The sequence below is a fragment of the Cetorhinus maximus genome, chromosome 13 (assembly GCF_964194155.1).
Source record: "Cetorhinus maximus chromosome 13, sCetMax3.hap1.1, whole genome shotgun sequence".
In the NCBI taxonomy this organism is placed as follows: domain Eukaryota; kingdom Metazoa; phylum Chordata; class Chondrichthyes; order Lamniformes; family Cetorhinidae; genus Cetorhinus; species Cetorhinus maximus.
Window position 1 is genome coordinate 8,076,747 of NC_135891.1, and position 22,739 is coordinate 8,099,485.

The window sequence follows — 22,739 nt, forward strand, 5'->3', positions numbered from 1 at the left end:
TGTTCATGTTAAGTTGGGGTTGGGGAGGTTGGTGGGAGGGTTTTGTGGGCAGGGGAGATGGGTAGAGAGTAGCAGTGAAAGTGGGAGTCAAAGCTTTAGACCAGCCTGCTAGCCAATACAGCATGTTAAAACATGCTAACTGACTATGTAAACAAAAAATACCGGAAATATTCAGCAGATCCAGGCAGCATCTATGGAAAGAGGAACAGCATTGTTTCAGGACTGCAACCTTCCATCAGTTCTGAAGAATGGTCAGAGACTTGAAATGTTAACCCTGTTTCACTTTCCACAATTTCTGTCTGACCGTAGAGTATTTCCAACATTTTATGCTTATATTTTGGATTTCCAGCACCTACAGCATTTTGCCTTTTTGCTCGCTGGGTACATTGTGCGCTGGGATTTCCATACCATCTCTTCCATGTGAATTATGGGCAAATGGCATCACCGAAGGCTGGTAGTTCCCATGTAAACTTCATCATTTGAATGAGGAGATGTTGTTGTTGTGGGGACTCGAGGAGGCACTTTGTTGTCTACCAGACTATCTTAATTAGGGGAGGGGGGGCGGGGCAAAGAGGCCACAAAAACTCAGGCATAATAAGTAAGCAAGGAATGCTCCCATGGAGAATTTTGAAAGCAGCTAATAAGCCACAGCAAGTAAGGTGACAGAAGGAATAATCTGCACTACTGGAATTGAATTAACCCTTTTCTGCCTGCTGCAATCCAATAATTATCATAATCTTCCGGCTTCTCCAATTTTACTTGGGGTCGCCACAATGTTGGTTGATCACCCATCTCCATCTCCTCCTGTCAATCACCCATTCCATTTTCAATCCCACTGTGTTCAAGTCACTTGCCGTTGCATCTTTCCATCTGGTCTCAGGCCTTCCTCTTCTCTTTCTGCTTGGGAGTCCCATCTCCATCACTCACCTCACCATATTTCCGCTCTCTCTCCACCCTGGATGACCATACCATTTCAATCTCTTCCCAGCTACTTTCTTCAATGTTTCCAAATCTTCACCAACTCCCTCATCTTGTCTTTTCTCGTAACTCCACAAATCCATCTCAGCATCTGCATCTCATTAGTATCCAGCTGTTATTCCTCTCTTCTATTACAAGGCTGGTCTCACAACTGTTTTGTAGATTCTTCCTTTCAGTTTCAGCGACTTTGCTATCACACTTCATAACACTTCACAGCACTTCCTCCAACCGGAGCTAATCTGTTGCTTAATTTCTATCTCCATACTTCCATCTTCTGCTACCACTGACCCCAGGTACTTGGAACTACTCACTTCGTCCTAAGTCTTCACTCAGTTTTTACGCCTTCAGTCTGATCCTCTCCCCTAGTCTCAATCCAAATAGTAATGCGCTTCAAAAACATAAGCGCTCAAACCCTGCGGTTCAGACTCAAAGTACAGGTATTATATGATCCAACTTCTCAGTAAGCTTTCAGCACTTACCCTTCACCAAGTTTCTCCAACACATCGAAGACCTCTTCTGGCTGTTTGGTCAAACTGTCCTCACTTAATTTCTTCAGAGACCTGTTGTGGGGAGGAAGGGGATAGGGTGGAAGAAAATACACATTTTAAAAGTCATTTGCAATTCTGGAAGGAATACATAAGTATGTTTGCTCTCTGATACCTAATCCTTCTTTTGTCATAACCCTAATAGCCCTATTTTAAATTGACACCTGTGGTGACTGCCTTTCTAAATTACCTTTCTCTGCTCTTACTAAGCTCCAGCTGCAATATCCTATCAGCTCTCATACTCCCTTCTTTCCCAGAAGGCCTATTTTTTTCAAGGGCCGAAAATCTATCGAACTCCCTCCATTTTTCCAACCTTCTAAATTTTAGAAGCATTTTAAACCCAAATCTGGCATCAGTTGACAAATAAATGCTTGCATTAATACAGCACCTAGCATGCTGAAATACCTCACAGCGCTTTGTATAATAGACCCTTCATTGACTGTACACTCCAGAAAGAAATGCTAGAAAAGATAAAAATCTTGCATTTATATACCATATTTCATTACTTCAGGACAACCCAAAATGTCTTACAGACAATTGAGTACTTGAAGTGCAGTCATTGTTGCAATGTAGGAAACACGGCAGCCAATTTGCGCACAGTAAGGTGACATAAACAGCAATGAGACAAATGACCAGATAATCTGTTCCTTTAGTGCTACCAATACTTTTGAGGGGTTATACTTACCTGGAAAGATATAAAAAGCTGGGTTCTTTTCATTACAAAAGAGAAGGCTGAGGGGTGAACCTTTTAAGGGTTCAATTGATGTAAAAAAAATGCTACAACATGTGGAGGAAATCAAAACTGGAGGTCATAAATAAAAGATTAATATATATAATAATTTAACTAGTGGAGTTCTGCAGGGGTCAGTGTTGGGACCACAACTTTTCACTTTATACATTAATGATCTAGATGAAGGAACTGAGGGCATCCTGGCTAAGTTTGCAGATGATACAAAGATAGGTGGAGGGACAGGTAGTATTGAGGAGGTGGGGAGGCTGCAAAAGGATTTGGACAGATTAGGAGAATGGGCAAAGAAGTGGCAGATGGAATACAACGTGGGGAAGTGTGAGGTCATGCACTTTGGTAGGAAGAATAGAGGCATGGACTATTTTCTAAATGGGGAGAGAATTCAGAAATCTGGAGTGCAAAGGAACTTGGGAGTCCTAGTCCAGGATTCTCTTAAGGTTAACTTGCAGGTTGAGTCGGTAGTTAGGCAGGCTAATGCAATGTTGGCATTTATTTCGAGAGGACTTGAATATAAAAGCAGGGATGTGCTGCTGAAGCTTTATAAGGCTCTGGTCAGACCACATTTAGAATATTGTGAGCAATTTTGGGCCCCGTATCTCAGGAAGGATGTGCTGGCCCTGGAGAGGGTCCAGAGGAGGTTCACGAGAATGATCCCAGGAATGAAAGGCTTAACATATGAGGAACGTTTGAGGACTCTGGGTCTATACTCAATGGAGTTTAGAAGGATGAGGGGGGATCTGATTGAAACTTACAGAATACTGAAAGGCCTGGATAGAGTGGACGTGGGGAAGATGTTTCCATTAGTAGGAGAGACTAGGACCCGAGGCCACAGCCTCAGAGTAAAGGGAAGACCTTTTAGAACAGAGATGTGGAGAAACTTCTTTAGCCAGAGAGTGGTGAATCTATGGAATTCATTGCCACAGAAGGCTGTGGAGGCCAGGTCATTGAGTGTATTTAAGACCGAGATAGATAGGTTCTTGATTGGTATGGGGATCAAAGGTTACGGGGAGAAGGCAGGAGAATGGGGTTGAGAAACTTATCAGCCATGATTGAATGGCGGAGCAGGCTCGATGGGCCGAATGGCCTAATTTCTGCTCCTATGTCTTATGTCTTATTCTAACCACTCTCTGGGTAAAGACGTTTTTCTCCTGAATTCCCCTGTGGATTTATTTGTGACAAAGACAACAGCATAGTTGTATTTAAGAGGAAGCTAGATAAACACAAGAGAGAAAGAAACAGAAAAATATGCAGACAGGCTGAGAGGAAGTTCAAGTTCAGCATAAGCACTAGCATAGACCAATTGAGCAATATGGCTGGTTTCTGTGCTGTCGTTTCTAAATAATTCTTCGGTGACGCCCTGTTTCATTGTTTATGGGCCTTGGCCCTTCATCTTGGTTTCCCAAAAAGCAATAGATATATTTCAATGTTATTGAGTACATGCCTGGCTGGCTTCTATTTTGATCATGCAATTACCTTACAATGAGCAGATTTTAGACCATCTGCTGCCTCTTGGGACATTAAATCTGTGTATAGAGATACCATCTGATAGCCTTCTGCAACCAAAAATGGTTTTTCTACAGCTGAGAGCATAAAGTTGACCCTGTACATACACCAGTTAATGGGAATCGCATGTAGACCACTGATTACCCATTCTATCTTCTCTACTGTGCTCGGGTCCTCACATCCTTCTACAGTCTCACACCCACCACCCCAACTGGCCCAGCCCTTCACACCTGTCTTTACACACCTGTCCTTACACTCACGCCCACATCTCCCACTCCTCACAGCCACCCCATTCCCCAGAAAGTTGCCTCACAAATTGCATGCAAGCCCAGGCCACTGCTGAATTCCTTCACTGCAGTCAAAAAGTTCTAGGTAACAAGGCTGTGAGGAGAGAGGAAATTTCTCTTTAATGTCGCTTATCTTATCAACCTCCCAGAAGCGCGAGCAGCTGGCAAGTCCGATGACCACAGCCTCCTCTGGGGACTCAGGGAAAACGTTAAGGAAATGTAGTCAGGTCAGTTGCTTATCAGCCAGCCTCACACTAGAATCACCCTGCCCCTGATGAATAACCCTGGAAGCTTGCTTGTAATTTAGCTGTTAAGATACACTACCAGAACACTATCAGCAGTGTGCACTCCCAAACGAGCCTCTCTGTACAGTGGGCAAGCAGGCAGACATCAGAGTTCTTCCTGTGCCTTCCCAGCCTTTGCCTGGAGATAGCTCAGAGGCTAAACCACAATGATATCAATCCTACTCCCAGTAAACCTCCCAGTCCCTCTGGAACACCAGACAAGGCTTAATTACATGTTAACTAAAACTAAATGCTTTATCAGGCTGTGTGCATCGATGCTTTAACATTGTGCAGTTTCGCAGAGTGCAAATGGAATTCATTTATTTATTCCTGTTTATTTTTACATTCAACCTCCACCCACTCCACTTAAAATGCACACAAACTGGCATCACTTAAAAAAAATCTTTCGCTGTGCTTGATACTTCAGCCCAATTTTTATTTTGTTGGAAAGTATAGTTTTGTGCCTGACTAACCCTTAGGTCAGTCTTAATAGCCTTCTTTGTTTCAGTACAGAGCACTGCAAAGCTCCATACAGAATCTGCATCAGAAATCCCCAGCAATTTAACTGCTCTCTCTACTCTTGGCACTTTACCTAACTATCTCAGGTGTCCACCCTTGGCTCAGGAGCAGCACTCTCTCCTCTGGGTCACAAAATTGTGGGTTCATGTCCCATAGAAGCACATAAAGCTAGGTCGACATTCCAGTCCAACACTGAGGGAGTGCAGCATTGTCAAAGGTGTCATCTTTTGGATCAGATGTTAATCTGAGGTCCAGTCTGTCCTCTCAGGTGGACATAGATGATCCTATGGCTCTGTTATGCTCCAGAAAGCCAGGTGGTAAAGGATAGAACTGAAGCCAATATTAACACACTTTTATGTGCATTTACTTCCAGAGATACAGATTACAAACATGCATAACCTAACCCAAAAACTACAGCTTGTCTATTTCTATTTATAGGGGCACAAGTGAATCCCCATTTAATGCCCATCACCTACATACAATTAAAAACCATGAATATGCAATTAACGCTATCTGAGGAAGAGCAGGGAGTTCAGTCAGTGTCCTAACCAATGTTTTACTTTTCAACAAAATATTCACTAAAACAGATTATCTGCTCATAATCTCATTGTTGTATATGTGAGTTTGCTGTATGCAAATTGACTGTCATGGTTCCTATGTTACAACATAACTACATTGTAAAAGTACTTAAACAGAAATAAAAATAGATGGAAAAACTCAGCAGGTCTGACAGCATCTGTGGAGAGGAATACAGTTAACGTTTCGAGTCCGTTTGACTCTTCATCAGAACTGAGGGAATATAGAAATGAGGTGAAATATAAACTGGTTTAAGAGGGGGGGGGATGACGACAGGTAGAGCTGGGTAGAGGGCCAGTGATAGGTGGAGAGATTGCCAAAGATGTAATGGACAAAGGGGTGTTAATGGTGGTGATATTAGCTAAGAAATGTGCTAATGGTGACATTGAGGGTAGAAAGCAGGACATGCAAGTAACAGATAGCCCTAGTCGGGGGCGGGGTGGGGGGAAGGGATCGAAATAGGCTAAAAGGTGGAGATGAAACAATGGATGGAAATACATTTAAAAATAATGGAAATAGGTGGGAAAAGAAAAATATATTTTTAAAATATAAATTATTAGAAAAAAGGGGATCAGAAAGGGGGTGGGATGGAGGAGAGAGTTCAAGATCTGAAGTTACGTCCGGCAGGCTGTAAAGTGCCTAGTCGGAAGATGAGGTGCTGTTCCTCCAGTTTGTGTTGAGCTTCACTGGAACATTGCAGCAGGCCAAGGACGGACATGTGGGCATGAGAGCAGGGTGGTGTGTTGAAATGGCAAACGACAGGGAGGTCTGGGTCATTCTTGTGGACAGACTGAAGACCTCCCTGTCGCTTGCCATTTCAACACACCACCCTGCTCTCATGCACGTCCTTGGCCTGCTGCAATGTTCCAGCGAAGCTCAACGCAAACTGGAGGAACAGCACCTCATCTTCCGACTAGTTTGGTCTCTCCAACGTAAAGGAGACCACATTGGGAGCAACGAATGCAATAGACTAAATTGAGGGAAGTGCTGCTTCACTTGAAAGGAGTGTTTGGGCCCTTGGATGGTGAGAAGGGGGGAAGTAAAGGGGCAGGTGTTGCACCTTCTGCGGTTATAATAATAAGACATAGGAGCAGAAATTAGGCCATTCGGCCCATCGAGTCTACTCCGCCATTCAATCATGGCTGTTAAGTTTCTCAACCCCATTCTCCCGCCTTCTCCCTGTAACCTTTGATCCCCTTACCAATCAAGAACCTATCTATCTCGGTCTTAAATACACTCAATGATCTGGCCTCCACAGCCTTCTGTGGCAATGAATTCCATAGATTCACCACTCTCTGGCTAAAGAAGTTTCTCCTCATCTCTGTTCTAAAAGATCTTCCCTTTACTCTGAGGCTGTGCCCTCGGGTCCTAGTCTCTCCTACTTGCATGGGAAAGTGCCGTGGGAGGGGGTTGAGGTGTAGGGGGTGATGGAGGAGTGGACCAGGGTATCCCGGAGGGAACGATCCCTGCGGAATGCCACCAGAGGGGGTGAAGGGAAGACGTGTTTGGTGGTGGCATCATGCTGGAGTTGGCGGAAATGGATTTGAACATACGACAGTGCCAAAATTACACTGCCAAATCCAATCAGCCACAATTCCTGCTCCTAATCGGTACCATTGTGTGTACCTGAATGCTATCGGAGGTCAGGATTAGGTTTGGCTATGAAATGCTTCCCCACACCCCTCAGATAGCTTGCTGACATTCAGTGTCTCCTCTTTGAGTCACTCCTTAAAACCAACCCCTTTGACCAAGTTTTTGGTCACCTGTCCTAACGTCTCCTTGTGTGGCTTGGTGTCAAATTTTGTTTGATTGAGCTCCTGCAAAACGCGAGACATTGCACTACGGTGAAGGTGCTATATAAATGCGAGTTATTGTTGTTGTAAATTCACACATGGGAAATCTCCACTTAGGCAACGCAGCGGAGGGGCTAAGCCTCTGTGTCCCTGGACCCTTAACTCAAGGGTCAGAAAAGGATGAGAAGTGAAAAATTTTAAGCAAGCACGAATCAGCAGGCACTATTAATAGCCAAGAATGGTTCAGGAGTGGCTTTGCTAACCTGTTTCACATATTATGGCATTCGAGCCCCTCAAGTAGATTTTGGATTTGCAATCACTGCTGTGCAGGAACCCAATAGCCCCAGACCCCAATATCGATTAATTCATTGTATCGATAATAATCCATACAAGTATTCTGCAATACATACAGGAATGCAGATTAATGAACTTGCACTGCTCCCAGACACCTACACGCAATTAAATTGCATCTTGCTGGAACAAACTTGAGTTCATCCAAAACTCTGCTGCCCGTGTCCTAATTCATTCTAAATCCCGATCACCCATCACCCCTCTTGCTCACTGACCTACACTGGCTTCCACTGAGCAACGCATTGATTTTAAAAGTTCTCATACTGTGCTTGTTTATAAATACCTTTATGGCCTCCCCCTCGCTATTTCTGTAACCTCTTCTAGCCCTACAACCCTCCGAGATCTCTGCACTCCTCCAATTCCGGTCTCTTGTGCATCCACAGATTTCATCTCTCCAACAATGACAGCTGTGCTTTCAATTTAGACTCCTGGCTCTAAGCTCTGGAAATCCCTCCTTAAAGGTCTCCACCTTTCTCCCTTGCTTTGCGATGCTCCTTAAAACCTACCACTTTGACCAATCTGCACTAATATCTCATGTGGCTCAGTGTCAGATTTTGTTTGATAATGCTCTTGTGAAGCACCTTTACTATATTAAAGTTGCTACATAAATGCAAGCTGATGTTGTTGATCATAATAGAACAGATTTTGGACCATAAACATGTATGTTCACAGCACAGAAGCAGGTCATTTGGCCCATTGCATCTGTGCTGATTCTTTATTAGAGAAATCCAAATTAATCTAACTGGGCCTGTTCTCTGCCCATAGTCCTGTGCCTCCCTTTGCTTCACTGACTGCCAAAGCATTCCATCAACTCTCCATGTAAAAAACTTCTCCCAAAGTCTTTTAGCAACAATTTTAAATTGATCTCTCCTCCAACTGGAGAGCAATCTTTTCTTATTCAGCCTAATAAAACTTTCAGCCAACTGGAATGCTTGCTGCCACTAACACAAGGTCATAGCCAATAGCGAACTCTTAATGGAAAAGCATTCCAGAAGAATCAAGGATATAGCTGATTTGGTAAGTTACTATGTCACTGTGCCGTACAGAGGTTAGATTCCAGATTCGTTCCCCAGTCTGTTAAGTTATCTGATCTAGGCAGCTGTTATGATATGAATGGCTCCTATAATCTTGAGTTGGAGAGAGGGGAAGATCAATATTAGTCAGTGTTCAGACTGCTTTTCGCTAATTCAGCACCCCATGTTGGCAGATGCTTGGGTGCGCATATAGTAGGGAATAGGTGCCCCTTCAGCTGCATGGGCCTGAAGTTCTGGAATCCCTCCCTAAATATATCCATCATTCTCCTCTGACAGTCCTTAAAACTCTGACCAAGCTCATAGTCGCCTGTCCTAATATATACCTCAGTGTCAAATTTTATCCAATAACATTCCTGTGAAGTGCCTTGAGGGATTACTTCAATGTCAAAATGCTGTATAACTGCAATTTGTTGTTGTTTCAGCCAGGGTGCTTCTCAATACCCTGTTCAAACATGAAGGTTAGGTGAGACAGAGCTGTTGGTATGTAAGAGCTCAATGTCACAAGGTCATAAGGCAATAAATGCTGACGCAGCCAGCGAAGCCCACATCCCATGAATGAGTAAAAAAGCTTTCCTAGGAGAGGAGAGAGAACTGGAGAAACAAAAGCATATTAGGAATCTGGTTGAGTGAGAGTTAACATAATATAAATGGGGTCCATGACATTCAAAATTGACTTTAGCTTTGCTTCAGTTATTTACATAATTACCCAAACATTTTGCTTCACAGAGGAGCGTTAAGTACAGAACTAGAAAGCATCCATTCTGCTTGCCCTTTCCTCAAGTTCATGAATAATTTGTTCTGTTCTGCACCCTCCAATTGCCTGGGGGAGGGGGAGGAAGTTTCTTATCCCGATTCCTGAAGGTAAGACATCCAAAAGCTCCAGAATAACCCATCTTAAAATTCCATGCTTCATTACACAAGCCTCTATCACCTGCATGCCGCAAACACGGGATGTTGCTCCAGCAGCATCGTGTACACAATTGACTTTACCAAGTTCATGGTACTTGTCATTCAAAAATGTCACTTTTAAAACCACGTATCATAAAACTCATAGAATTATACAACACAGAAGGTGGTCATTCGGCCCACTGAGCATGTGCCTGCTCTTTCAACAAGCTACCAATTAGTCCATCCCCTACTCTTTCCCCATACCCCTATAAATTCTCCCCTCCAGGTATTTATCCGATTCCCTTTTGCAAGTTATTATTCAATCTGCTTCCACCATCCTTTTGGGCAGTGCATTCCACATCACAACAACTCACTGCATAAACAACGCTCCCCCAACCCAATAACAATTTGCATTTATATAGCATCTTTAACATAGAAAAATATCCACGGTGCTTAAACAGAAGCATTATAAATCAAAATTTGACACCAGGCTCATAAGTAGATTTTAGGACAGGTGACCAAAAGCTCGGTCAAAGAGGTAGCTTTTAAGGAGCGTCTTAAAGGAGGAGAGAGGTAGAGAGCTGGAGAAGTTTAGGGTGGGAATTCCAGAGTTTGGGATCTGGACAGCAGAAGGCATGGCCACCAATGGTGAAGTGATTAAAATCAGGGATGCTCAAGAGGCTAGAATTAGAGGAGCGCAGACATCTCGAAGGGTTGTGGGACTGGAGGAGATTATAGAAATAGGAAGGAACAAGGTCACGGTGGGATTTGAAAACAAGGATGAGAATTTTAAAACGGAGGCATTGCTTAACCAGGAGCCAATGTAGGTCAGCAAGCACAGGGATGATAAGTGAATGGGACTTGGTGTGAGTAAGTACACAGGCAGCAGAATTATGGATAACCAAGTTTACAGAGGGTAGAACGTGGAAGGCCAGCCAGGAGCTTGCTGGAATATTCAAGAGTAGGGGTAAAAAGGGTAGGTCATAGTGATGGTATGGATGCGTGGTCAGAAGCAGATCTCGGGGGTAAAATATGATGCCAAGATTGCAAATTGTCAGGTTCAGCCTTAGACAGCCATGTTGCCTCTGGTTCCTTTGTCAATCATGTTAAATCTGTTCCACTGATTTTCAACCTTTCTGCCACCAGGAACTGTTTCTCCTTATTTAATCCAATAAAACCCTTCATAATTTTAGGAACAGCACAGGCAATTTACAATATATATTCATTCTACAATAATCATTGGGTCAGTTAATATTATACACAGTATAGACTAAAATAAAAATCTTGCATCAGACATGCGCTGCCTGGCCACAAACTTTTCTTCCTACTGCCACAATTTTCGGTCATATTTTTGTTTCAATAATCACTATAGTAAAATTATTATGGCAGCATTTCCCATTAAATTCTGCTATGTTAACTGTCACATTGTAGGTGCAAGCTCTTACCACCAGACTGTGCAGTGACCAGGGTCTGAAGTTTCTCCCGACTGGGAACTAAAATAGCTTATAATAATCAACTGACAATGGCAATAGCAGAAGCAGTTCATAATATCCATTCATTCTACAATAATCATTGGGCCAGTTAATTTTATATAAAGCACAGATTTGAAAATGGGGGAACTGGATGAACACAAGGCTTGCCTGTGCACAGGTGTTGCAAGCCTAGTGCAAGCAAAATGAATACAAAACACAAGCTTGCAACTTTTGATATTGTGAATGAGCACTCCCTCTAAACTGCAAAGGCCCATACGGGGTTGCAATGGCAAAACAGCACTACAAGCCTGCACAGAGCTTTAAGCTGCAAACTTCCTGTGACCAAGACCAGATAATGAGTCTGCCACAAGTGTTAGGAGGTAGATCCCTTTAAATTGTCGCTGCAACACTCTCTCTACCTTTGGAGAGGCATAACAACAAACCCTCCACAGGGAAACCCTGCTGGCTCCACAGGTGTGTCAGCCATGGTTCACAGAGCAACATCTCACCTTGGATTCAGAAAGTTGTGGGTTCAAGACTCACTCCGGAAACCTCAACATTAAAATCCTAGGCTGACACTCCAGCAATGTTCCCACTAAGCTTAGCACGTGTGCAGCCAGGAAGGTACCACAATAGCCTTGTACCAAGTTAAACACTGCACCCATGCAGCCGCACAGAAAGATTTAAAACTACGTTTGTTGAAGAAATTGGAACATGTTAAAGGAAGCACTGACTCCCAATGCAGAGCTGAGGGATTGGAGTACAGGAGTAAAGAAGTCTTGCTACAATTGTACAGGGCTTTGGTGAGACCACATCTGGAATACTGTGTGCAGTTTCTATCTCCACATTTATGAAAGAATATACTTGAATTGGAGGCAACACAGCAAAGGTTCAATAAATTGGTTCCTGGGATGAGGGGGTTGTCTTATGATGAGAGGCTGAGTAAATTGGGTTTATATTCTCTGGAGTTTAGAAGAATGAGAGACGATCTTAAAACTTACAAAATTCTGAAGGGGTTTGATAGGGTGGACGTTGAGAGATTGTTTCCGCTGGTGGGGGTATCTAAAACACGGGGGCACAGTCTCAGGATAAGGGGCCGATCATTTAGGACTGAGATGAGGAAAAATTGCTTCGCTCAAAGGGTAGTGAATCTTTGGAATCCTCTGCCCCAGTGGGTTGCAGATGCTCCATTTAATACACTTAAGGCTTGGGTAGATAGATTTTTGTTTTGGTCTCTCAGGGAACCAAAGGATTTGGGGAGCAGCAGGAAAGTGAAGTTGAAGCCCAAGATCAGCCACGATCATAGTGAATGGTGGAGCAGGCTTACCGGGCCAAGTGGTCTACTCCTGTTCCTATTCCTTAAGTTCCTATGAGAGCTACAATCTTTTGGCTGTCCTGCCTGTCCTCTCAAGTGGATGTAAAAGAAGATACCATGTCATTTTTCACCAAGAATAGGGGAGTTTTCAACAGTTCTGGCCAATATTTATACCTCACCCATCACTTAAAACAAATGATCTGGTCATTTATCTCACTGATGTGTGTGGGGCCCTGCACTACATTACAACAATGATGACACTTCAATAATACTTCACTGGGTGTAAAGCACTCTGAGGCATCCTGAGGTCATGAAAGGCGTGACATTAAATGCAAGTTTGTTCCTTCCTTATACAACTCAAAATTCTCTTTCCAAATACAAGTCACATTCAGGAAAGAACCTAAATAATTGTACTAGCGGGTGATTATCAAAAGGTAACTGGATATCATGTGAACATTTCAGGCATATATTTCAATTTATTGAAATTTTTGCAGTAACACTGTTCACTGCCTAAAACAATGGCAGTAACAGCAGTTATTCTTCCTCTTTTTAAGAACGGGAAGTTAAGAACATCTGCGCCATTACAGTCAAGTGTGTACATTTAAAAAATTGCAGAATATAATGCCATTTTCCCCATTTCCATTCCCCAGATTGGCAGCCACAGTACAGCATGCTTACAAAGAATGTAATTTGACATTCTTTCTCTCTACCCTATCTCTTTCTGAAACTATTTCCTTTGGGGCTGCAGAGTCCAGAACAAGGGGACATAATGTTGAACTTAGAGCTAGGCTGGTCAGGAGTGATGTCAGAGATCACTTCTTCACACAAAGGGCAGTGGAAATCTGAAATCACCCCCCCCACCACCGCCCAAAAAAAGCTATTGAGGCTGGGAGTCAATTGAAAATTCCAAAACCGAGGTTGGTAGATTTGTTAAGTAAGAGCTACAGAACCAAAGTGGGTACATGGAGCTAAAATAAAGATCAGCCATGATCTGACTGAATGACAGGATTCTAGGAACAGAAGGGGCTGAATGGCCTCCTCCTGTTCCTATAATCCACAGCCGATTCTGATTTTCTCACAACCACAGCAAGCTCCGAAGAAGAGTTATATGGACTCGAAACGTTAACTATGTTTCTCTCTCCACAGGTGCTGCCAGACTTGCTGCGTTTTTCCAGCATTTTCTGTTTTTATTTCACTCAAGTCAGGTTCAGCCTCTTCGTAACCCAAGATTTCTATGACCAAACATACCAGCCCTCTTGCCACTCCCAGCTGAGATCTAGTTTTAAGACCCTCAGTTGCCACAACAGACAGAGAGCTGGGCAAATTTTAACTCTAGAAAAAAGTGTCGGCTTCGAGGAGATTTGATTGAGACTCAAAATAATGAGAAGAAAAATTCTGTCCGTATGTACAAACCTTTTGAGCTGAGGGGGAGGCTTGGGGGAGATGGCTTTAATATTAGAATGATTCAAAGGAAGAGACCATTTGGCCCATTATGTTCATGCAGCTCTTTGGTAGAGCAATCCAATTAATCCTACTCCAACTGCTCTTTCCACATAGCTCTAACTTTTTCCTTCAAGTACTTATCCAATTCTCCTTGAAAGTTACTACTAACTCTGCTTCCACCGTCCTTTCAGGCTGGCTCTTTGGCCAATCACTTTAAATCTGCGTCCCATAGTTACCAACCAGTCTGCCACTGGAAACAGTTTCTCCTTCATTTAATTCATGATTGTGAACACTACTATCAAATCTTCTTTTAACCTTCTCTTTTCTGAGGAAAACAACCACAGCTTCTCCAGTCTCTCCACATCACCGAAATCCCTCACAAAAACAAAAATACCTGGAAAAACTCAGCAGGTCTGACAGCATCTGCGGAGAGGAACACAGTTAACGTTTCAAGTCCGGACTCGAAATGTTAACTGTATTCCTCTCCGCAGATGCTGTCAGACCTGCTGAGTTTTTCCAGGTATTTTTGTTTTTGTTTTGGATTTCCAGCATCCGCAGTTTTTTGCTTTTATCTTACTGAAATCCCTCATCCCAGGAAAGTGTGGTGCCCAGAATTGGACACAATACTCCAGTTGGGGCCTAACCAGGTTATAAAGGTTTGCCACAACTTTCTTGCTTTAACAGTCTTCTCAACTTGTCCTGCCACCTTCAAAGGTTTGCATCCATGCACCACCGCCTCCCAGGTCTCTGTTCCTGCACCAACTTTAAAATGATACCACTTTGTTTATATTGCCTCTCTTCATTCTTCCAATCAAAATGAATCATTACACAATTTTCTGGATTGAATTGCATCTACCAAATGTTTGCCTAAGTCACCAGTCTATTTATTCTCTTCTGAAGTCTGTTCCTATCCTCCTCAGTGTTTACTACATTTCTGAATTACTACATTTGAGTTACAGGTCATGTGCAACTTTGAAATTATGCCCTGTGTACCCAAGTTCAGATTTTAAGATACATCTAAAAAAGCAGTAATCCTAAAACCATTAGCACTGTGCATCTCCAGCAGTCAGAAAAACAACCATTCATCACCACTCCCTACTCCATGCTGCCACCTCCCCTTTAATCTTGCTAACAAGCCTATTGTGTTATTTTGCCAATGCTTTTGGAAAGTCCTCGTACACATCAGCCCTCTCCGCTACTTCATCAAAAAACTCAATTAAGTTAGTCAAACACGATTATACGCCTGCAACAAAACTATACCAGCGTAGAATGAGATATTAAGCAATGCTATCCTTTCACAGAGTAATCGACCCCTGGAATCAGCTGCCATGTGTCATTGAGTGTGGATTCACTGCAAGCATTCAAAAGGGAGGTGGATGAGTCCCTGGAAGTAGTTGGGTGTATAAAGGGGGATGTTTCTCCCCGTCATGTGGTCTACTGACAATTATCTGGTCCCCTTTGTGAGTCAGAGAGGAATTTTCCAAAATTTTCTTTACCTGGTGATTTCTTGGTCGGGGAGGAATAGATGGGGGATTTTTGGCAGGGGAAGTGGCAGGGCCGGGTCACACCATGCGTAATTTTAATAAAAGCAAAATATTGCAGATGCTGGAAACCTGAAATCAAAACAGAAAGTGCTGGAAAAACTCGGCATGTCCGGCAGCATCTGTGGAAAGAGAATCAGAGCTAACATCGAGTTGGACGCGATTCTCCGTCAGAACTACGATTCAGAATCCAGTTACTAAGTCATATTTGACTCGAAAAATTAGCTCCATTTCTCTCTCCAAAGATGCTGTCAGGCCTGCTGAGTACCTCCAGTGGTTTCTGTGCCTAATTTTCCTTGATAATAAATGGAGGCTGGATGGGCCTATTGCCTTATATGAGTTATTACTGTCATTTCCATAGAATATTACAGCATGGGAGCCACTCAGCCCATCCAGTATGCACCTTCCCTTTTGAACAGCAATCCAGTTGCTTGCTCCCCCAAAGCCCTGCATATTTTTCTCCTTCAATCAACTATCCAATTCTCTTTTGAAGGCTGCTATTGAATCTGCCTTCACCATCCTATCAGGCTGTGCATTCCAAATGTTAACCCCTTGTTTGGTAAAATAGTTTATGCTCACGGCGGCCTTGGTTATTCTGCGAAACACCTCAAATCGCAGAGTCATAGAATTGTTACGGAGCGGAAGGAGGCCATTCAGCCCATTTTTGTCTGCAATGGCTCTCCAAACGAGCAATATGACCTAGTGCCATTTTTTCTCCGTAACCTTGCACATTATTTCTTTTTAAATAATCATCTAATGCCCTCTTGAATGCCTTGATTGAACCTGCCTCCACCACACTTCCAGGCAGTGCATTCCACACCCAAACCACTCGCTGTGTGAAAAAGCTTTTTCTCACATCGCATTTGCTTCTTTTGAAAATCACTTTAAATCTGTGCCCCCACCGTTCTCAATCGTTTTACGAGCGGGAATTGTTTCCCGCTATCTACTCTATCCAGCCTACTCATGATTTTGAACACCTTACCAAATTTCCCCTTAATCTTCTCTCCAAGGAGAACAGTCCCAATCTTACCAATCTATCTTCATAACAGGAGTGTCTCATCCCTAGAACCATTATTGTAAACCTTTCCTGCACTCCCACCAATGCATTCACGTCCTTCCTATAGTGTGGCACCCAGAACTGTACACAATATTCCAGCTGAGGTCTAACTAGTGTTTTATATAAGCTCAGCATAACCTCCCTGCTCTTGTACTCTATGCCACCAAAAGAAAGCCCAGGATACTGTATGTTTCTATAGGGATCAAAGGATGTATGCAGAAAGCTACTGAGTTGGATGATCAGCCATGATCATAATGAATGGCGGAGCAGGCTCGAAGGGCCGAATGGCCTACTCCTGCTCCTATTTTCTATGTTTCTATGCATAAATCCGCGTCCCCTGGTTATCAACCCTTCAGCCATTGGAAAGTTTCTCTTTACTTTATCTAAAGGCTTCATCATTTTATTTGCCTCTGTCAAAATTCCTCTTAATTTTCTCTGCTTTTAAAAAAAAGTTTACATTTATACGCATCACAAAAGCACATTAAAGCCAATGAGTACTTTTGAAACGTAGACACTGTTGAAATGTAGGAAAGGCAGCAGCCAACTTGCACACAGCAAACTCCCTCAAACAGCATTATGATAATGACCAGAAATAATCTGTTTCTGAGATGTTGATTGAGGGATAATTATTGGCCAGGACACGGGAGAATTCTTCTTCAAATAGTGCCATGGGATCTTTTATATTCATGCAAGAATGCAGATGTGGAATTGTAGGGGGGAGGCGCTGCAGGAGGGAGGAGGGGGGGTTACTGGGGGAGGGTAGAGTCACTGGGGGAAGGGGGATAACCGGGAAGGAGGGGGGGGGAGAGGGGAGAAGGGGGATTAACCGGGAACAGGAGGGGGGGATTAACCGGGATCAGGGGTGGGGGGATTATCCGGGATCGGGGAGGGGTAACCGGGAATGGGGGGGGTGGAAATTAACCGGGAACAGGAGGTGGGGGGGATTAACTGAGAACGGGGGGTGCGATTAACCCGGAACGGGGGAGAGGGGGGAATTAACCGGGAACGGGGTGGGGGATTAACCGGGAACGGTGGGGGGGGATTAACTGGGACCGGAGGGGGGGGTTAACCGGGAACGGGGAGAGGGGGATTAACCGGGAACAGTGGGGGGGGGATTAACTGGGAACAGTGGGGGGGGGGGATTAACCGGGAACAGTGGGGGTGGGATTAACCGGGAACAGTGGGGGTGGGATTAACCGGGAACAGTGGGGGGGGGAGATTAACTGGGAACAGTGGGGGGGGATTAACCGGGAACAGGGGGGGGGGGATTAACCGGGAACAGGGGGGGGGATTAACCGGGAACAGGGGGGGGGATTAACCGGGAACAGGGGGGGGGGGATTAACCGGGAACAGGGCGGGGGGGAATTAACTGGGAACAGGGGGGGGATTAACCGGGAACGGGGGGGGGATTAACCGGGAACGGGGGGGGGGATTAACCAGTAACGGGGGGGGTGGAGATTAACCAGTAACGGGGGGGGGAGAGATTAACCAGTAACGGGGTTGGGAGGGGGGGGGGGTTAGCCGGGAACAAGGGTGGGGGGACTAACCGGGAAGGGGGGGGATTAACCGGGAACGGGGGGGGGGGATTAGCCGGGAACAAGGTGGGGGGGGGGGATTAACCGGGAACGGGGTGGGGGGGGGAGATTAACCGGGAACGGGGGGGGGATTAACCGGGAACAGTGGGGGGGGGTGGAGATTAACCGGGAACAGGGGGGAGGAGGTGTTTAACTAAAAACGGGGGAGGGTTAACCGAAAACAGGGGTGGGGGGGAGGTATTAACCAGGAACAGGAGGTGGGGGGAGGGAATTAACCCGGGGGGAGTGGGAGGGGGGGAAGGGGGGGAGTGGGAGAGGGGGAGAGATGGGGGGGGGAGGGGGAGAGATGGAGGGGGGAGGGGGAGAGATGGAGGGGGGAGGGGGAGAGATGGAGGGGGGAGGGGGAGAGATGGAGGGGGGAGGGGGAGAGATGGAGGGGGGAGGGGGAGAGATGGAGGGGGGAGGGGGAGAGATGGAGGGGGGAGGGGGAGAGATGGAGGGGGGAGGGGGAGAGATGGAGGGGGGAGGGGGAGAGATGGAGGGGGGAGGGGGAGAGATGGAGGGGGGAGGGGGAGAGATGGAGGGGGGAGGGGGAGAGATGGAGGGGGGAGGGGGAGAGATGGAGGGGGGAGGGGGAGAGATGGAGGGGGGAGGGGGAGAGATGGAGGGGGGAGGGGGAGAGATGGAGGGGGGAGGGGGAGAGATGGAGGGGGGAGGGGGAGAGATGGAGGGGGGAGGGGGAGAGATGGGAGGGGGGAGGGGGAGAGATGGAGGGGGGAGGGGGAGAGATGGAGGGGGGAGGGGGAGAGATGGAGGGGGGAGGGGGAGAGATGGAGGGGGAGGGGGAGAGATGGAGGGGGAGGGGGAGAGATGGAGGGGGGAGGGGGAGAGATGGAGGGGGGAGGGGGAGAGATGGAGGGGGGAGGGGGAGAGATGGAGGGGGGAGGGGGAGAGATGGAGGGGGGAGGGGGAGAGATGGAGGGGGGAGGGGGAGAGATGGAGGGGGGAGGGGGAGAGATGGAGGGGGGAGGGGGAGAGATGGAGGGGGGAGGGGGAGAGATGGAGGGGGGAGGGGGAGAGATGGAGGGGGGAGGGGGAGAGATGGAGGGGAGAGGGGGAGAGATGGAGGGGAGAGGGGGAGAGATGGGGGGGAGGGGGAGAGATGGGGGGGAGGGGGAGAGATGGGGGGGAGGGGGAGAGATGGGGGGGGAGGGGGAGAGATGGGGGGGGAGGGGGAGAGATGGGGGGGGAGGGGGAGAGATGGGGGGGGAGGGGGAGAGATGGGGGGGGAGGGGGAGAGATGGGGGGGAGGGGGAGAGATGGGGGGGAGGGGGAGAGATGAGGGGGGGGAGAGATGGGGGGGGAGAGATGGGGGGGGTGAGAGATGGGGGGGGGGAGAGATGGGGGGGGGGGAGAGATGGGGGGGGGGGAGAGATGGGGGGGGAGAGATGGGGGGAGAGATGGGGGGGGCGAGAGATGGGGGGAGAGATGGGGGGGGAGAGATGGGGGGGGGAGAGATGGGGGGGGGGAGAGATGGGGGGGGAGAGATGGGGGGGGGGGAGAGATGGGGGGGGGAGAGATGGGGGGGGGAGAGATGGGGGGGGAGAGATGGGGGGGGAGAGATGGGGGGGGAGAGATGGGGGGGGAGAGATGGGGTGGGGGGGAGAGATGGGGGGGGGAGAGATGGGGGGGGGAGAGATGGGGGGGGGGAGAGATGGGGGGGGGGAGAGATGGGGGGGGGAGAGATGGGGGGGGGAGAGATGGGGGGGGGAGAGATGGGGGGGGGAGAGATGGGGGGGGGAGAGATGGGGGGGGGAGAGATGGGGGGGGAGAGATGGGGGGGGGGAGAGATGGGGGGGGGGAGAGATGGGGGGGGAGAGATGGGGTGGGGGGGAGAGATGGGGGGGGAGAGATGGGGGGGGGGAGAGATGGGGGGGGGATAGAGGGGGGAGGAAGGGGGGGAAAGGGAAGATCTCCCCCTCCCCAGGGGCCCCACTTCTCTCACAGCTCCCGAGCCGCCAGCTCTGCCCGCCCCCGGCTCTGAGGCCGATTCTCCCAATACTCTCCACACAAAACAGTCCCCCCCCGCGGCCCGTTCCTTTACCCTCCCTCTCTCCCTGGTTCTCACCGGCGCGGGTGCCGCCGCTGCACCTCCTCCATGGCTCTGAATCCCGGCTCCTGCCGCCGCCGCCACCGCTGCTGCCCCTCTCGCTCACTTCCGCTTTAGACCGGAAACCCCCTTCAAACGGCTCATCGGGTGACGCCATTAGCGGGGCGGACGTTCCCAAGACCCGCTGCTTGCGGGGCGGACGTCGCAGCGTCCTGGGGGGGGCGGAAGTTACGCCAAACGTGAGTGGAGTGGGGGCAGAAATGACGTCGCCGATCGCTAGCGGGGCGGAAGTGTGGCTATTGCAATGACAGTGAGATGGAGAGAGTGTGCGAGGCACTTGTTGCGGCAAAGCAAAATGATGTAGCTCGATACTGCCCCTTTCCTGTCCTTCATATCCCCTTCACTTCTGCTTCTCCCTCCACAGACGCTGCTGGACCTGCTGAGTTTTTTTCTGTTTTTGTTTCAGATTTCCAGCATCCGCAGTATTTTGCTTTTATTACAGAAGGAGGCCATTCGGCCCGTCCTGTCTGTGCTGGCTGTCCGAAGGAGCAATGCACCTAGGGCCACTCCTCTGCCTTCTCCCCAAGGCCCTCCACATTCTTCCTTTTTTAGATAATAATCCGACCCCCCTTTCGAATGCCTCAGTTGAACCTGCCTCCGCCACACATTCAGGTAGCGCATTCCAGACCCTAACCACTCGCTGTGTGAAAGTTTTTCCTCATGTCGCCATAGCTTTGTTTGCCAATTACCTTAAATCTGTGCCAATGGATTCTCTGTTGTTTTTACCTCTTTGTTTTTGTTTTTATCCCAATGGATTCTTCCTATCTACGCTGTCCAGACCCCTTATGATTCTCTTCTCCATGTAGAAATATCCCAGCTTCTCCAATTGCTCAGATTTCGGTCTCTCCAGACTCTGTGGGAACTGCTGTGCTTGTGAAAGTTCATAAAATAAATCATAGAAACTTACGGCACAGAATGAGGCCATTCAAGTCATCATGTCTGTCCTGGATTTTTAAATTGACCCTACTCCCTACTCTTTCCCTCAGAGCTCTATATTTTTTTCCTTTTCATGTAATCGTCCAATTGCCTTCTGAAGGCTACTACCGGATATGCTTCCATCACCCTCTCAGGTAGTGAGACCTCATTTCCAGCCCCTGTCTTATCCTCGCCTTTTGATAATGCATCATCTCACTTCAACCTCTCCATCCTCGATCCTCCTCCTTCTGTTAGCAAACCAACGTTGGACAATCCAATTACTATCCAAGCTCTAAGGAGACTTCTATTATTTATACTTAAAAAGCAGTACAGGCAGAGTGACAATTAGAAAATGTGTTTCAATAGTCAAAGCAATTAGGACATTCCCTTCCTTCGAGGCAACATTTAACTGATGCTTTTGTTGAAAATCAAATATTAACACAAGGAAAGACACACTCTTTCTCATTTGAATCCATTTTCTGAGGTTCATAGAACACCAGTTGTAGCAAGTGTGTATTCAGTGTGATCATTTTATCTTTCTGTCATGGGGGTTGTTTTTTACCTTGCTACACTTTCTTTTACACCTAAGAATGGGGCAGTAACAGGAGAAAAATTAAGAAGAGCAATTTTTCAAATCAGATCCTCCACTGTTCCTTTTCTTGTTTGTTGCAAGCGCAGAGGACTATATCATTGAATGCTACAGCACAGAAGGTGGTTATTCGGCCCATTGTGTCACTGCTGGCTTTTTGAAAGAGGTCTCCAATTAGTCCTGCTCTCCCTTGCCCTTTCCCCAGAGCTACGCGAATGTTTCACTTTACGTACTTTTTCTGAATTTCTGTTTAAAATTATCGAATCTCATTCCACCGCTCCTTCAACCAGTGCATTCGAGATCATAACAACTCACGGTGTTAAAAAAAAAGAAAATCCTGCCGGATCCCACAGCACTATTACGAAGAAGAGCAGGGGAATTGTCCCCAGAGTCCTGGCCAATATTTATCCCTAAACCAACATTTAAGAACAGATTATCTGGTCATTATCACATCGCTGTCTTATGAGGAAAGACTGAGTACAATAAGCCGATATTCTCTGAAGTTTAGACGAGGAGATCACAATGACGTATTTAAGATTCTTAGCGGGCTTGGCTGGGTAGATGCTGAATGGCTGTTCTCCCTGGCTAGAAAGTCTAAAACTAGTGGTCACAGTCTTGGAATAATGGATTGGCAATTTAGCACGGAGGTGAGGGGTCTGAATCTTTGGAATTCTCTACCCCAGAGGGCTGTGAATGCTCAGTCTTTGAGTATAGTCAAGGCAGAGATCGGAATATTTTTGGGCTCCAGAGAAATGAAGTGATGTGGGGATAGGGGAGGAAAGTGGGGCTGAAGCAACAGATCAGCCATGATCCTATTGAATGGCGGAGCAGGCAGAAGGGCTGTGTGGCCTCCTCCTGCTCCTAATTCTCCTGTTCTTATATAAGATAAAAGCAAAATACTGCAGATGCTGGAAATCCGAAATAAAAACAAAAAATGCTGGTAAAACTCTGCAGGTCTGACAGCATCTGTGGAAAAGAGACGTAGTTAACATTTCGGATCCGTATGACTCCTCTTCAGAGTTAAAGAAGCTCTGAAGAAGAGTCATACGACTCGAAATGTTAACTGTTTCCCTCTCCACAGATGCTGCCAGATCTGCTGAGTTTTACCTGCACTTTCTGTTTTTATTTCTTCTATTCTTATGTCTTCTGCTGTTCCTGCAAACTTGTGGTCACTTTTCCTACATTGCAACAGTGGA

General features: G+C 46.7%; 1 protein-coding gene across 1 annotated transcript in view; it reads right to left on the bottom strand.

Moving 5' to 3' along the window:
• LOC144688396 (serine/threonine-protein kinase 3/4) overlaps positions 1-20,132 on the bottom strand; it is a 137,373-nt gene extending 117,241 nt beyond the window's left edge. Inside the window, exons 1-2 of the mRNA XM_078554880.1 lie at positions 19,998-20,132; positions 1,458-1,538 (exon numbers count right to left, since the gene is read on the bottom strand). Coding sequence (XP_078411006.1) covers positions 1,458-1,538; positions 19,998-20,029 — 113 coding nt within the window. The 5' untranslated portion in view covers positions 20,030-20,132. The remainder of the gene's footprint in view (positions 1-1,457; positions 1,539-19,997) is intronic.
• Positions 20,133-22,739: the final 2,607 nt, after the last annotated feature.